Consider the following 16,552-nt stretch of genomic DNA (forward strand, 5'->3'; position numbering starts at 1 on the left):
TATTGTGAAAAATGATATCTCCGCAGTGTAACGTCTCTATTACAGCAGGAAGAGATTGTCTTACCCTTTGGATTTGCTTCACAGAACACAACAAATGAGCTTGAGCTGCTGGCTATGGGCCGCAAGTGTCTATGACAACGACGAGAGAAGAAATTAGGTGTGCCATAAGACAGAGACTATAATAATTTCCAAAAAATCCAACTGATACTCATAACTAATGACACATTTTTCAAAATCCCAGTGAGGTCTCTGTTACTGCTCTGGAAAATGTTATTCAGAATTCCAGATAGATAATACAAATACAAAACACAATCAAAACACAAACCTGCTACATACTATAATAATTGTTTATTTACATGCATCCATTTCACAAGTTTTCACAAAATATACAGAAGATATGTCTTTAACAAAATCAACAGGTGCCCATGTCAGTTTTCTTTTTGCATTTTGTCTAAGCCCTTTGAAAAGTTCAGTATGCCCTGTAGATGTGGACAATTAAAAAGTTCAGGAAGCACTCTGGATTGTTTTGAAAGTGACTTAGTCTCTGTCATGGAAGGATGTGGGACAAGCACACAAACAAGTTAAGACAAAGAAAATTATTAAATAATTTATCAAAATTAAGCATGTTTGCATTTTGGGGATGATTTGGTTTCACAACTGCTGAAGACATTGTGATCAGTTTGTACATAATGATATTTAACAACAGAAGCAGTGAAAGTTGACATTATACAATTATATAAAATCAATTTCTACATAGAAATAAGAGCATGAGTTTATTTAATTGTGGTCGGCAATAGTTTTATACATTATATACAGGTAATTATGCAAGGTTACAGTAATGCCTTCAAATTACTTTCCTACAGTCCATACTTTCACATTTATTTTACAATTCAAGACTCCCACCAAAATGAAGGAAATATTAGGAATAAAAAGTCTCCTTTTAAAAATAGGAACTGTGTTCACACATTGTACACACAATGTTTGATGTTTTATTATTAAAGGAAAATAACCACCATTTCCTTTTCATTTACCTTCCAGTGTAAACGCAGACACATCAGTCTCGTCTCGTGCCCTAGGAGGCTGGTAATACTGCTGAGTGGGTCTTGTGCGACGAGGCTGTCCGTCTCCCCCTGGGCGAAATTCGAGTGAACTGTCGTAGTAACCATCATCTTCCTCCTGCCATTGGACATTTGATATGGTTGTGATGTTACTGTGGGTAATCAGATTAAGATGTCATTCATATTTAATCTTTGCTCAACCCACTTGAGTACAGTTTAATTTGTTGCTTCCATTTAGTATTAAGCAACACATTACGGTCTTAATGATAATTGATACATTCTATCAAGTAGTTTTGCTTCTCCTTACCAATGCATCAGCAGGAAGCGGTTTGATGTTATGCAGCTCGATCTCTTCCCAGTTTCCATATTCACTAAACACAACCACAGCCGTGGTGCCTGACGGATGCACAGCATCTATTCTGGCATGGTAGAACTTCAAGGCCATGCACACAGACAGAAACAAATATAAATGTTAGAATTTTAACACCGACATGTTCACATGTCAAGACAAGAGACATGTCAATTAGGTAATGACAACTTGACAAAAAAAACTGTGAATGAGGGGAAATAATTAACAATCACACTATTTCTTGGCATGTTAACTGTCGAACATCTCTCAGACAAAAATAAAAAACACATCAGTAGTAACTGTTGACCATTAACATGCAAGAACAGGGTTATATGTGTATGGATTTCATTTCAGTGAGCATTTTCCAACATGTCAAAGTAAGTTGAATTGTTTCAACAATGATCTGCTATTATTTTGTTAACAATCCAGAAATGACATACCTTGCCATCCTCCCAGTACAGAGCCAGGCACTTGTCTCCAGATTTCCAGACCTGATCCACAAAATGACTTTTCTCTGATCCGCGAGGACTTTGACCTTTGCCTGGTCCTTGCCTTTTCTTATTAGGTCCTGGGTTATTCAAAACGTTTTTCTTGGCGGGCGGTTCCCTGTTGGGGGGGGGCTCCCTGTTTGGGGGGACTAATGAAATTAATGGCTTTATTGGCCCAGTTCTTTTGTGTTCCATGTCTCCATTTTGGAAACGAGAAGGATCCCCTGTCGCAATTTGACAATCCCGCTTTAAGCCCACTTCTTGGGATGACCCTGAGCTCCCGCCCCTCAGGTTGAGGTTAGGTGGCCCACTGTCCCTTTGTCGGTCAAAGTGGTCTGTGTTTGGCCGCTCAGTCTTGCCCTTCCTCCTGTTGTTGTTTTGTTCTTCAAATCTGTCTGTGCGTTTATTATTTCCTCTTCCATCTGGCTCACTGCCTGCAGAATCAGACAGTTTAGATGTGGGTGCGTTGTCTCTAACACCTCTCCCTTTAGGCGGTCCAGACATATTCCCACCGCCACCACCATCTCCATTCCTCGATCGTTGGTGGGAAGATCCGCTAAACTCCATTTGCTGCTGAGGTTCTTTTGGATGTGGGAAAGTAGCCGAGAAAGATGAAGGATATGTTTTCTCATCCCTCATCTCTCTCCTGTCATTATGCGATCTGTCTGTTGTGCCTCGGGACCATCTCTCCTGGCCCTTCCACTGCTGGGCCTGAGCCGATGTTTGTGAGGTGGGAGAGCTAGAGATGGGCTCCTGGCCAGGTTTTGGAAAATCAACATCCCTGTGGAAGCGAGGCGGTCTGTCATTCCTTTGTTGCCTATGGTCATTATGCGAGGAGAACTTGTTCTGAGATGTGTCTTTGGAGTAATAGTCCGAATTGGAGAAACTCGCTCTACCATCATAGTGTTTCTGAGGAGCCTGGCTCTTTGATTCTGAGAAAAAAACACAACATGAGGAACAGTGGCATCAAAAACTATGGTAATAGTGGACCAAATAATACATGGATCATTGTAGGGCTGTACCCGAATATCCGAATATTCGTTCGTTGGAGTACTATTCGGGTTTCAATTTGTTTCCATAGCAACAACAACTTCCTGTCAACAGCGCTAACTCTCCTTCAAAATAAAAGCATGTCCATACAAAATAGGAAGCCAAGCCAAATTACACTTAAGACATACAACTGCAACGAAAGTAACAAACACAATGATTGCATTGTGTTTGTTACTTTCGTTGCAGTTGTATGTCTTAAGTGTAATTTGGCTTGGCTTCCTATTTTGTATGGACATGCTTTTATTTTGAAGGAGAGTTAGNTACCGCCCATGCCTACTGTCTATGTCATGGTGAATACAGTCGCTGCTTTATTTATGTCTGTATGCCGTTGTTGTGAGTTTGGACGGAGCAGCTACAGGTTGGTTTATCCTGATCGATCCGATCTTCATTCAGAAAACACGCATTTTAAAAGGTTTTCGCCTGCCGTCTTGTCTGCACCAAATGCTGGAGTGTTTTTTGTTTTTTTTACGCTGGATATGAACTTGATTTCTATTTTTAATTCTGTTAATCTAGGGTTTAGTAAAGGATTTATCATTCTGATTATGAGGAAGTCCTACTCAGATCCTGTACTTGAGTAAAAGTAAAAAAAATACCAAATACTCTGTTACAACTATAAAGTAAAATTGTTTCTTAGGTAAAAGTACCAAAGTCTAGGCATCAAAATATAATTTAGGATCAGGGGCCTCATTTATAAACGGTGCGTACGCACAAAAGATGGCGTACGCCAGTTTCTATGCACTGTTTGCGATTTATAAAAACCAATTTGACGGGAAAATGTGCGGTCCTCCACGCAAACTCTGACCCATGGTACCCACTAAGCACAAAAACGGGAGAGACGAGAAACTGCAACACTGTTGGCAGAAGGAAGAGAAATATGTGGAAATAATACCATAAATAGAATGTTACCTCATTCATCATATATGAAGAATTAATTTTCACAAATTGACTAAAGCCAATCTTAAAATGATTTAACAAACACCTGTTTGAGACTCCTCAGTGCACACAAAAACATAACTTGAAGAAATAAATGAATACGGAAATGTTATTGATCACCCCTCGATTATGTTCTCTTGTTAAGAAATGTATTCTCATAAATGATGCGGTAAACAGGACAGAATTACTTTAAACTGACGCCGTTTTGCATTTCTATAGGTTGTATAGATACGAGCATGGTTTTATATACTATCATGTTTAATCATGTTGTATGCCGTTCTCCAATAGCCTGCTTGATAAGTCGCTCGTAAAACACAGGAGGTTTGGAAACTAAGAACACCATACAGTATGTGGTAAATTGTACAGCTAGTATAACACATGTAGTGCCGAGAGAAGGGAGTCGGAGGCGCAAAGTTGGTTTTATTGAGCAGCAGAAAACCACCTGTTGCCGGCTTGAAGCCCGGGAAGCAAAGAGGAAGAAGCAAGGAGGGCACACAATAAGTACAGTGAACAACATATATGTCCGTGCGGAAACAATACCCCCAACCTGTAGTTCCATGAGTGAGTTATGTTAATTAGTTAATTAGTGATCACTACACAAGCCCCCCCAGAATTCAACCATGGACAACAATCCTTGCGTCCGGGAGGAAGCACCACAGGGGCCGAGGAGGGTGGTACCGCAGGCGAGGGTAGAGGCCCTAACGAGGGCGAGGGCATCTCCACGGGGGGTGGGGGGAAGGCCAAGGAACGGGCCGTTGTAAGGGGGCCACGGCAGGCGTCGTGGCGAACAAAGAAAACATCCGCCAGCCGCAGAAAGCTGGGTCGCTGTGCTGCGACGTGGGGACGGGTGTGAATATCCCGGTGGTCCCCAGCAGGGAGGAGCGCTGCCCGGCCGCAGGCTAGGGCACAGCAGCGGCGGGCACGAAGTCCTCGGGAGGAAGGAGCGGTATCCCTGGAAGGCAGGAGCAGTCTCCCCGGGAGGAAGGAGCCGTGGACAGAGGAGAGGCGAGACGGGGTCCAGAAGTGCGCCACCCAGGCGCCGATGACAGCATGGCAGACGTTCCGAAGCCGCCGTCGAGGCGAACCGTGAGCCGTCGGTTAGTGGAGAGGCCAGGCAGGGTTCAGAAGTACGCCACCCACGGGCCGATGAAGGCGTGAGCGACGTCCGAAGCTGTTGCCGAGGTGAGGGGAGGCCAGACAGGGTCCAGAATTGCGCCACCCAGGCGCCGATGAAAACATGGGCGACGTCCGAAACCGCCGTTGAGGTGGTGAAAAAGCGAGAGTGTCCACACGAGGTCAACCGTCTGATCGAACCTCCTAACAATGACATCATTGTTCTATTAATATAAAGGGAGGTCAGTTACTCTTTAAAACAGTTGGTAGTTATGGGTACTTTTTACCTAAGTACATTTCGAAGCCCATACTTCTTTACTTTTACTTGAGTTTAGAAGTTTAGTCAGTACTTCTACTTTACCAGAGTATTTTTAAACATGAGTATCTGTACTTCTACTTGAGTAAAGGATGTGTGTACTTTTGCCATCTCTGCCTGAATGTTCGGAAAGCTTGTTATTCAAACCAGTTTACTAGGCAGCGGTTTACAATCTGTAACCACTGAGCTATCCAGTGGCCCAAAGAGTTGTTTAATAATCTGTATTAATAAGCCTTCTGTAGCAAAAAGTACAAAATGTTTTTGTCAGTTTACCGATTCTGTGGGCGTAATTGAAGGCTCATTGTGTTGTAGTGTTTGTATAGCTGGTGACATCTGCATCACTTCATCCCATAGAGGACATAAGCAATCAGATGGCGAGGGAGCTGGAAATCCTCCCCTCCTAATCTCAAGCCAACAACCAGAAACTGAAATTGTTTCAAACCGATGGGACATATGAGATTAACTAAACACAAAGGACTGTTTCTCTTCCCCTGTCTTCCAGCCATATTTGTTTGGAGTGCCAGTCACTGACGGGCTGCATGCCAGATCTGTCTCCACAGGCCGATGGAGACACGACTCAGCAGTTTGCCCCGAGTGAAAATTGGGGCAACACAAGTCCCTGCTGGTGTTTTCTGGGAGTTTTTACAAAAGGGAAGTCCCAGCAGATGACAGTGGGTGATATTCATAGTTCCTCAGCGGTAATAAACACACAGTATGTCTTTTCCCGTTGGCTACATTTAGGAGGTGTTAAAAAGTATTGTACATTTGCTATGTTCCATTAAGCATCCCAGCAACTGATCGCCCTGTGTAACCCATTGTATCCTAAGCATCTCTGTTAAATATTGACTTTTACTCAGCAGTGTTTACAGAAAAAAAACACAAAACCGATGGAGTCAAGGTTAATTTAGCAAACAGTTTTTATAGAAATAGGCTCCATTTGGCTGCTTTCATCGTTATCACCAGTGGACAGCTAGGAAATGGCTGTTTTAATGTGTACAATCATTCAGGAAATTAATTAAAAAAGGCAAAGTCTTGTCTCTCTGGGAGTGTACCTGTTCAGAAAACAGGGACAGCTCTCTGTGAATTAAACTCTCAAACGCTGCTGTGACCCACCTGTTTGTTGAAAGTCTTACAGTGGATTGTAAAACTGGTTGATCCCTGATTTAAAAAAATGATAGGTTATGTTAAATTATGTTAAAAGGTGAGGCCTTGTGTTTGGTGTTTTAAAACCTTGGCTTTTCGCCATCGCCATATTGGCTTTCTGCATATCAAAATGAGAGGGCGGAGCAAAGTGCCAAGAAACACTGGAAAAAGAGGCCACTGACTGTTTGTGTTGATGTGTAAACAAAAGTCCACTTCAAGTTTACAGTGCAACGTTATAAGGTACATTATTTAGGAAAGATCACTAAGGTTGGTTGGTAAGGTAACACTTTGGGATTACTTTTAACAATAAAAGATGCTTTACAAATAAAATGTAATATTATTATTATTAGGGCCTGAGCTCGACAAAGTCGACTGAACTCAAAGCATGACCCCCTGGCAGAGTTATAAGCATTCTTGATGCATATACAAATTAACACAAAAAGCTGTGTTTGTTTGCACAAAGCATTCATCTCATTTAATCTATGTTGGCAAACCCGTCAGATTAAGGTGACTTTGTCATCACACAATAAATGATCATTGCTTTATGGAGTTTTCAAGCTAATGAATTGTGATCGTTGCAGTCAATCTTAAACTCCACTCTATTTTCCTCACTTATCGTAACATGAACAAAGATAAATTACTTCTTTTGTCATCCTTAGAACTCAGAACATATTACTTACTGAGCGACAGCAAAAACAATATTTGATTCTATCTCATATTCAAATGATAAAATAGGAACACCTGAAGGGTTAGAGTTAGCTTTATGGTCAGCCTATAATCTCAGTTCCAGTCACAGAGGAGAAAATGCTTTTCATTCGTTGATGCTTATGTATGGAAATTGAGAACAGAAGTTTGTGTTCGGGTGTAACACGATGTCTGCTCTAATCCTGCTACAAGGCAGATAACAAAGTTGTTGTTTTTCTTTTCAGTAAGATGTCAGTTCCTGGGTCATGAATCAAAGAAAGAGGCAAAGAAGAAAAGGAGGAAACGTGTTTTGAATAATAGGACACATCCAGAGCAAGGAAAGAATAAAAACACACAGCTTTCTTGCTTCCTTTATAGGAGGTATTTGCTGGTGAAATAAGTATCATTTAAGTATAAACCAATAGGATATGGAAATGCAATTCCATTTCCAAAAGGATTAGAGGAAGCAATTTCATGTAAAAGATGTATGTAGAGGGCTACGTCGTTCCTTAATGTATGCTCCCATTAAAATGTGTTGTTTTTTTTAAGTCAAAGCTATATTTATTGAAGTAAATGTCTTCCCCGAAGTGATTTTACTCAATGGGTGCATAATGGACAATTTAATTATCTGTTATTATGACTTTCCCAACTAAATGTTATTTGTTTCTATGATATAACTGAACTCTCCCACCTTAAAGTTACGTCAACAGACCTGTCTGTCCGTCGAAATGCAGTTTTATTGATGACTTTATGTTGGTTAAAGTGGAAAACATTTGAGAAGGAGCTGCATCTGAATGTGAATTTTATTTTAACTTAATATAAATGCATTTCCATTCAACAGGCGACATTGCGGATTTAATTTCTTTCTAAAGTCTCACCTCTCTTCATTTCCGAGCCAAACGCATAGATTTCTCATTATGAAAATTAGATGTACACCTGTTCTGCAGCAGGATGAAATGAAAGCTTTTCTTTGTGTTGGCTGAATGAGCTTCCACACAATCCTCTGTGCACCTTGCTGGAGCTGGCACAGTTCTGCCTTCAGCCCTGGGGCTAATGAAACCTTTGCTTGCTTTCCCACATATTGCACATCTTTCAATTTGGGAGACGGATCGTTCAGACTGGCCTGATATCTCTGGCCAACTCTAATTCTCTCCTTCTTATTTGTATGCATGAACTGTAAACCTTTCCTTAAAGAGCGCGTATATCTCCTGTTTTGTAGCTTCTTCATCAGAGCCTTGACACATTCAAATGGCTTCTTGTAGAACACCTTGTGCAACAAAATGAGATAACGTTGAGGTGACTGCAGCTACAGCTGAAGGCCAAGGTACATCACTTACCAAAGGAGAACAAGTGTTTATTGTAAAAACAGTAAACACCCATCAATACCTCTTGTTAAGACACCACTTGTAGCTTTAATCAAACCAGTCTCTGTATCTGTACAGCACACACTGAATTATTAAACTGCTTGTGAGAAATTGTAATTAATACACATAAAAGACTTGTCAGGCATTAAAACACACTTTAAATCAACAGATGTGTTTTGGTTTAAAAAATAGGGATGCTGAATTTTGTTTTGTATTTCTACTGAAGCCCAAGTGATACTGCTTGCTCAGCATTTCCGATCCCGATATTGAACTGACAGACGCTGCAATATATTCTGGATTATTGCATTGGCAGTCCAGACCTGAGAGAATTTTCTGCAATGTGAAGCCCTGTCTATTGTAAAAAAAACTCCATCAACAATGAGTGGAGAGCAGGCAGGACTGTTTGGATGAACCATGATTTTAATCCCAATACATAATCGATTGGCCATTTTGCTTTGTTACGTTTTCCCGGAGGACAAGGCGCCCATTGGATCGTCTGTAGGTTTAATAATGGCCGTCTCTGCTTCCACCATTTCTGCTAACAGTTATCCTTACCGTTGTTTTATATATTGACAGCACATTGTGCCTCTAACAAACCAACTTTGTGCTTGAAGGAGACATCCATTATCCTGATGATATGCATCAGATTCTTTACTTCTGCCAGGATTTTTCTGTTTGATAGAGGTTTCCACAGAGAGGAAGTGGAAGTGACAGTTGACATTGGAGCGTTTAGAGGGGCTGAAAGCAAGTCAAGCTCTGGATGAAATACAGGGGCGAAGATACTGTGCCAAGCCAAAAAGGAGTTATACATAGTCCACATACCTGTGAGCTCAGACAGAATCTGATGCAAATGTCTGCTCACTGAAGCCAGGTAGAACCGGTCGTATTGCTTAATTCCTGAAGCCATAAAAAAGCCATAAATTGAAGAAAAGGTGAACAGAGGACAACAAATAAAACTCTTGTAGCGAGACCTTTGTAAGTTATGTGTAATTAATAGTTTTCCTAAACCAGTTGTCCTTTAGATTACATAATTGGAGTGCTTTTACAGTACTTTCAGACCACTCTAATAAGCTATTCAGTAACTATAAATCATAGAGGCGGACGTCCTTTAAAAGGGCAACAGGTCACCTTATTAGCTGCCTGGGAATTGTACCGCTGAATTAGAATGAGGGATACCGTGACTATCCTGTCACAGAGGCCACTGAGGAGCTTGTGGAGCGGTGGTGGGGCAGAACAGGGCAGAGATGGAGGAAAGAGCTGGAGAGATGATGAGAGAATGTGCGGATGTAATAAATGTGGGAAATGGGGTGCGGGGGGGTACAGGTGAGAGAGAGATGGTGAAGAAGAGAGAGACTATGTGTTGGACTGAGAGAGAGCCATACCAGAATAAGTGATTGGTGCTGTGCTCCCCTGTTGTATGCACCAGATGGTGTTCATTGATTATTCATTGCATGCGATGGATGTCACTGTCACCGCACACAGCCCTGCTCCATCCTGCGGCAGAGGGGGGGGGGGCTGCATGGGGCTGGTGGAGCAGTGTGTGGATGCTGCAGGTGTTTGGAAACTGCATCACAGCAGCAGTGGTGTAAAGTCACTAAAGTAAGAACATTTACTCTCGTATTTTGAGAGACTTGTACTTTACTTGTGTATTTACATGTTTTGTACTTCTACTCGACTACAATTCAGAGGTGCATCGTGTACTTTTACTCCAATACATTTATTTAATACCTTAAATACCTAGTTACTTTAGTTGATTTGGATTAATTATGTTATATAATCAAGTGTTAAATCAGACTTTAGTTCCACCTGGAGTAAATTCTGCTACCCTGCAGTATACAAAGTCATTCAAACTAGCTGCACCTTTACCAGCTTTGAGAACACTTTCATGATCAATCATTATAAAACATAACAGATATATTATTCTGAAATGGACCAAACAGCAGAATGTGTACTTTAAGTACTGTACTTGGTACTTTAAGTATATTTTGATGCTAATACTTTTCTACTTTTACTCGAGTAACATTTTGAATGCAGGACTTTTACTGTAAAAGAGTATTCCTACACTCGGGTACTTCTACTTTTACTCCAGTACAAGATCTGAGTACTTCTCCCACCTCTGGACAGTAGCTCTAACCACGACACACATACTGTATGTACATGTCACTGCTTCAAATTATGCATGTGTATTTGCATAGGGATCAGTGGGATTTAGTCTGGAATGTGAAATTGGTTTAGGATTAGTCACCAGTCAATGCTGATTGGTGTTCAGGCATCAGTAGATAAGTATAAACCTGCACTGGTCTGGTGGATATGTTGAATTTCCAGTTGATTTACTGTGCATCATGTATCATAATGTTAGAAACAGGATTGTTTGTCATGATTTTGAGGCTAAACAGGGATTCATACTCCTAGTTTATTTAAATGTATAGATGACATCCATCATCGAACAAGCACACAAAATGACAAAGTTACCAAAGAGCTCAATCACCAACACTGCTGACTTTCTCCCAGAGATCTCGGCCAAGCTGTTTTACTCTCTTTCTCTCTGTGATGGAATTCACGGTTGCTCTGTCACTCCAAATTTGCATTCTTGATGACTGAGGCAGAGTCGGAGAGAGATACAATGTGGCGGGGAAAGAAGACAAGCAACACAATTACGATTCCACGAGAGATGAGAATCAGCGTTTTGTGGTGTTTAAACGTGCAAAGTAACCGCTTAGAGTGTGGGTCAGAGACTGTACGTGTGATTGAGGTGGAGAAGTTAGGCACATAATTATGCGTTGATGGTAAAGAGGAGGCAAATTGCCTAGAAGTATTGATCCGATTACATCAAAAGCTGTTCTCCCTGCTTCTGTGGAGATGTGCGGTGTCAGGTGAGACTGAGTAATCAGGCTGCACTGACAGCACAGCGGCTGAGTGAAATGGATGAACACAGCACCAAATGAGAAGATATTTGATAATAGCTGGGCTTTCCGTGAGCAGGCCATTATAGTGTTAAAGTAATTGAGCTATTGATATCTTTACCAGACAGTCACAAATCAGAGTACACTAAAAAAAGCTGCACTGCTTTAATGAGGCTCTCCACAGAGGAGGAATGTGTGTGGCTCCATTTGAAGTCCCTCATCGGTGGCAGGTGGCGGTTTTTGAAAATCTCTGTGATAGTCTGAAACAAGTTAGAAAAGGGAAATTGTTCTATGTCAGCGCCACTCTCTAATTTCAATCACCCACATCATTTTGATTTCATCCCCTTGGCTTCATTCCAGGTGAACAGCCGATACTGAATAATTCATTGTTCTGTCACAGCCTGTACCCAAATCATCTGGAAGCACGGATTACGAATGCTTGTTGTGAATCAGAATACACAAGTCACCGCTCACTGAGGACTTATTCATAATCATCGATGATACCAATCTCAAAATTCAGTAACTGCTAACAAATAGTGTTACAGAAAGAACTTAACTACATATGTCAAATGTAAATAGGATTGACTCAACTACAAAAAACAGTTTTTGGTTTCATTGTTGCAGTTCTGGCCAAGTTTATAGGACATATTATGCTCATCTTCAGGTTCATGTTTGTATTTTGTACATCTACTGCATTGTGACATGTTTACATGCTCTCATGTTCAAAAACGTATTTTCACCCTCTGTCTGAAACCAGAGCCCAGTCTGCTCTGATTGGTTAGCTGGCTGGCTCTGTTGTAATTGGTCAACCAATTAGAGATGTCCCGCCCCTTAGCCTAGTGTTACATAATGATGTCACTATGTTTAACCACGTAAACAAAGGAGTCCAATTGAGGCGTTTCAGGCAGTGGGCGAGTGTGTGGGAGAGGAACTCCCTCTGGAGGGAACACTGGGATTTTAGTCTTTGCAAACCATTTACATACACAAAAACCTATAGAACACACTACATGAAAGGGAAATCCCCAAAAGCATTATTGGGCTTAAAATCAAGACTTAATTGTTGCAGAAAAATGTTTTTTACATATCGGATTTGCTTTTAACTTTCCAGTGTTGTGCCTTTATGCCTGAAAGAGAGATACATTTCTTAAGATGCTCTTTTAAACAAGTATAAGGCATTCATATACTGAAATTCCATGTGGAGAATATATATTATTGCTGATCAGTGTGGCGAACATGTGACTGGCTAACAGGCTGGAGCTTGTTGCTCTTTGCTTCCCTGTGATGATTGGCCAGTGTCCCCGATGAGAAAACTGGCACAACTCAAACACGAACATGAGTGTGAAATCTCCCGTGTGCACAGATGGCACTCATTTTGTCACCACAGCTTGTTAGCAATGCATACCCACACACAAATACACATGCACGTACGCATGAGCACACACACACTTTACTGCTTGACCCTTGACAAAACGTCCGTTATGCCAAAATGTGTGTGCTGTACAACTCTCATCACTATGTGGCCACTTAAATGTGAAAGCAAGTGGGGCACAGTTATGGTACACAGCCGAGTACATGAGCGTACAAGACACATTTCACACACACAAATGAGGCACCCATATATTCACAAATACACACAGCCCAAAGCCTTTTGACTGGGGTAGAGCAATGGTGGGAATATGAAAAGTGCTTGGCTCATTAGTCCTCAGTGAGTGCTCTGGCAGTCAAGGGTTTAAAAGTTCCAAAGAAAAATCTGTTCTAGGTCTGGAAGAATTGGATGGAAAAACATTTACCAAATAGAGTTTTTGCTACCCATTGAGCATTCACAAAGTATTCAAACCTGTTTTCATATTAAACTCGAGCTGGGTGAGAAGGCAATAAAACCTGGTTAGTAGTAACAGCTGGTTTGCCATGTCTTGCTTTATGTTTGGCTGTGGCTTTGTTGCAGTAAAATTCATTCGGATCCACTCCTTCCTAGTTTTCTTTCCCTTTTGTAAGATATATTAAGCTTTAGGGCACACTACATCAGCAAAGTGTGTTCATAATTATAACAAATGCATGTGTAACGTTGGTGTGTCAATATCTCCCACAACGGTTTGTAATTTTAGGCGAAATGTAAAGTTGTTGGGATGATAAATGGCAAGAGTACCAGAACCAAAAATATGTTACTTTTATTTCTGTCAGGTTGTTTGTGGGCAGCCATTTGCAGGTCTTTTAAGAGATGATTGATTGAGTTCAAGTCAAGGCTGTGGTTAGGCCACTCAAGGACATTAACAGAGTTGTCTCTAAACCACACCTGAGTCTTCTTGGCTGTGTACCATGTGTTGTTGCTGAAAAAACACCCGCACAATGCTGCCTCCACTGCTTCACCGCTGCAGCAGGGCCTGCCTTCCTGCAGACATGACTCTAAAAATGGAGGCCAAACGGTTGAATATTGGTTTCATCAGACAAGATAAAAACGTATATCTCAGTCCGAAAGTACTGCTCTTTTTGCACCCCTTCATATGCCTTCTACGTTCCCTAAATCTATGACTCAACACAATCTGTCTCGGTGCTCTGCAGCCAGGTCTTCTGACCTCATGCGCAGTTTTAAATCGGACCTACACTGTCAGGAGCTTCCTTATATAAACAGGTGTGTGCCTTTCACAATCAGTTGAATTTACCACAGGTTGACTTCAATCAATGTGCAGGAACATTTCAAAGGTGATCAAGAGCAATGAGAGGCACCTGAGTTCAATTTCCAGTGACATAGCAAAGGGTCTGAATACTTATCAATGACATAAAGATATCTCTTGTTAATTAACTTTGTCTTTAATGTAGATAAATGTGGCAAACATTTTATAAATGTGAGAAAGTCTCAATTGAAAATGTTATACACTTTGTTATCCTTAATGGATTTTTAGAATGTAAAAGAAGTAAACCTAAGTAAGGATTGTCAACTCCCTAAAAAATACGCATTCATTTGAAATGTATTTGCATTAGCAAATCTGTTTTGAAATAACAATTTGCTTTTGCAGATTAAAAGGTTAAAAAAAACATATTGAAAATGTTTTCATACCGAACGTATCTGCTAAATATTCACTGTTAATTTATTTATCTTATTTCCCTACAAACTGCTCCTGGCAGCTATAGCATGATTAGCATTTTCATGGCTTGAGAGAAATTTAAAGAAGCAGGTGAAGATTGAGGTCATGATTAAATCTGCGCTAAGTCTAAGAGTTTGTACGGAACATTTGAATTACAGAGGGAAAAAAGCTACTTATTTACAGACATCTCTTTCACAAGATAAGTCTATTTTGCAGAAAAAAGAAAAAAAAAGCTTTGTAATCTAATTTTGTATGCAGTACGAAAAATCAGTTTGTCTTTGTGTGGCGTCTATATGAAGTACAACCAGCTGTATAGTATACGTATGCGTACACGCACCCTTGTGATAACAGTGCATTAAAAAAAATGCAAATCAAGGAGAGATTTAGCATCATAGCAGGTGCTGAATTGCTGACAAGGACACAATTGTAAAAGAAAAAACCTGCTGCACTGAGAATTGCAAACGGGACAACTAAGTTCTTTTTACTTTGCCTTTTTATTGCAATGTAATTCAAATGAATTGTCTTTATTGCTGTTGTTTTTCTCCCCCAGTCCCATTTTTTATGGTTGTATTGATTTTATTATCGGCTGTTTCTCCAACCCACACCGGGCTTGTAATAGTTTTATTTTGGAGATTGCTCCCAGCTACAAGGAAAATGTGAGGCCCAGGCTTCAATTGTTTTTTTTTACCCTGCCGTTGTGATGAACCTGAATGGAAAGTTTCGTAATGGAAAAGAAAAAAGAAACTGCTGGTGTGTGTCACCCTGCGTTACATTTGAAAGGCTTCACAGTAATTGCCTGAGTGCGGGGCAGGTCCTAGGCTGTGGAAATGTTATTACTGCTAAATACAAACCTTAACTATTTGCTGGACCTCAGAGAGTAAAGGGGAAACTAAACCCAATGTTTCTCTAAAATGAAATAAAACTGCACTTTGTTAAACTAAAAGCAAGGTTATAGTTTTAAATCGGCTGTAGTATCATTGAAATTCTCAAGATCATGAGTGAGTCTGACCTTCTGAAGAAAAGTACTTGACACCAACATCTAAATGCAGGTTGTGATGTGTAGTGATTAGAGGTACATCTCTAAATAAACTATTCAAGGCACAGAATATGACCTCGGTTTAAATAAGCCACAAAAAGCTTTTACATAGTGGTCTGGACAACAGAGAAGGGAGAGTTTACTCAAACAGGTCACACATCTGTTGGAATATGATTGAATGTTAATATTCAGCAGCTAATGAATGAGTCACTGCACATGATGCCAATTGATTTACTAATGCAAGCACACCTGCAATGCTGTGCTTCAACAAATACTTCATATGTTGCCAATCTAATATCCTGTTAATTGAAGTTATGATCAATGTTCCCCTTGCTGTTTTGGTGTATGTTCACCTCTCCCCAAATCATTTGAAATAGATTTGTTGCAACGTCTTTCACTTGTTAAGCGCAAATGCAGCTGCAGAGATAAGTCATGGGGATTTTGAAATAACAGTTTGTGTCAGCTGCTATAATGCCAGTGTCAAACTTCTCAAGGATACATAAGCCAACCTTCAAATGTACAAAGAGGCCATAGACACCTGAGAGTCAGTCTCAAAGTAAATGATATAAGAGGGTGTCAGGAAACGTCTACAATCATGACAACACGCCATCACTTTTCCTGCAGCAGTATAACTTGTAAACTGCAGTGCTATGCAACATTTCTGCAACCCTCCTGTTGGCACATACGCGCTTAGCTTTCTATCACTGATAAATGGTTGTGCCCTTGCAGGAAGGATGGACCTTACAGCTGGCCAAAGCAAGGTCAAACTCTCACTGTGTCCGTCCTTTTCTCCCAGAAGTGCTGCTGCAGTGGTCCTGGCATTTAGAGGGCAAGGGTGCATGAGATAATAACACTAGTGCACCAAGTCTGGAGTAAACAAGACATTGGTGCAGAAAAAAGAGATGCAACGTTCAAAATGATGAAATGAGATGCAACTGTCAGGATCACAAGTGTGTGTGTGACGGGGGTGTGGGGGACTGGGACTAGAACGAGTGCTGCTATGTCTCTTGATGCGCCAATCCCCGCTTTAAG

General features: G+C 40.8%; 1 protein-coding gene across 1 annotated transcript; it reads right to left on the reverse strand.

The window, feature by feature from the left end:
* Positions 1-329: 329 nt before the first annotated feature.
* LOC104950920 (tudor domain-containing protein 3-like) lies at positions 330-5,211 on the reverse strand. The gene is made up of 4 exons (XM_010777519.1): positions 4,557-5,211; positions 1,848-2,836; positions 1,366-1,491; positions 330-1,176 (listed from the first exon to the last, which is right to left on the reverse strand). Exons 1-4 carry the CDS (start codon positions 5,209-5,211, stop codon positions 1,024-1,026), a joined length of 1,923 nt encoding a protein of 640 aa, XP_010775821.1. The 3' UTR covers positions 330-1,023.
* Between the last annotated feature and the right edge of the window lie 11,341 nt (positions 5,212-16,552).

The sequence above is a fragment of the Notothenia coriiceps genome, unplaced genomic scaffold (genome assembly GCF_000735185.1).
Source record: "Notothenia coriiceps isolate Sejong01 unplaced genomic scaffold, NC01 NC01_scaffold00018249, whole genome shotgun sequence".
Classification (NCBI taxonomy): Eukaryota; Metazoa; Chordata; class Actinopteri; order Perciformes; family Nototheniidae; genus Notothenia; species Notothenia coriiceps.

Bases quoted from the DNA above. Each gene is read 5' to 3' on its own strand.
- LOC104950920 (XM_010777519.1), bottom strand. From the start codon at position 5,211: ATGATGTCATTGTTAGGAGGTTCGATCAGACGGTTGACCTCGTGTGGA. The intron at 2,837-4,556 runs GTACCACCCTCC...CATGTTGTGTTT, and splicing joins GGCCTCTACCCTCGCCTGCG to TTTTCTCAGAATCAAAGAGC. The intron at 1,492-1,847 runs GTATGTCATTTC...ATGGCCTTGAAG, and splicing joins TGTACTGGGAGGATGGCAAG to TTCTACCATGCCAGAATAGA.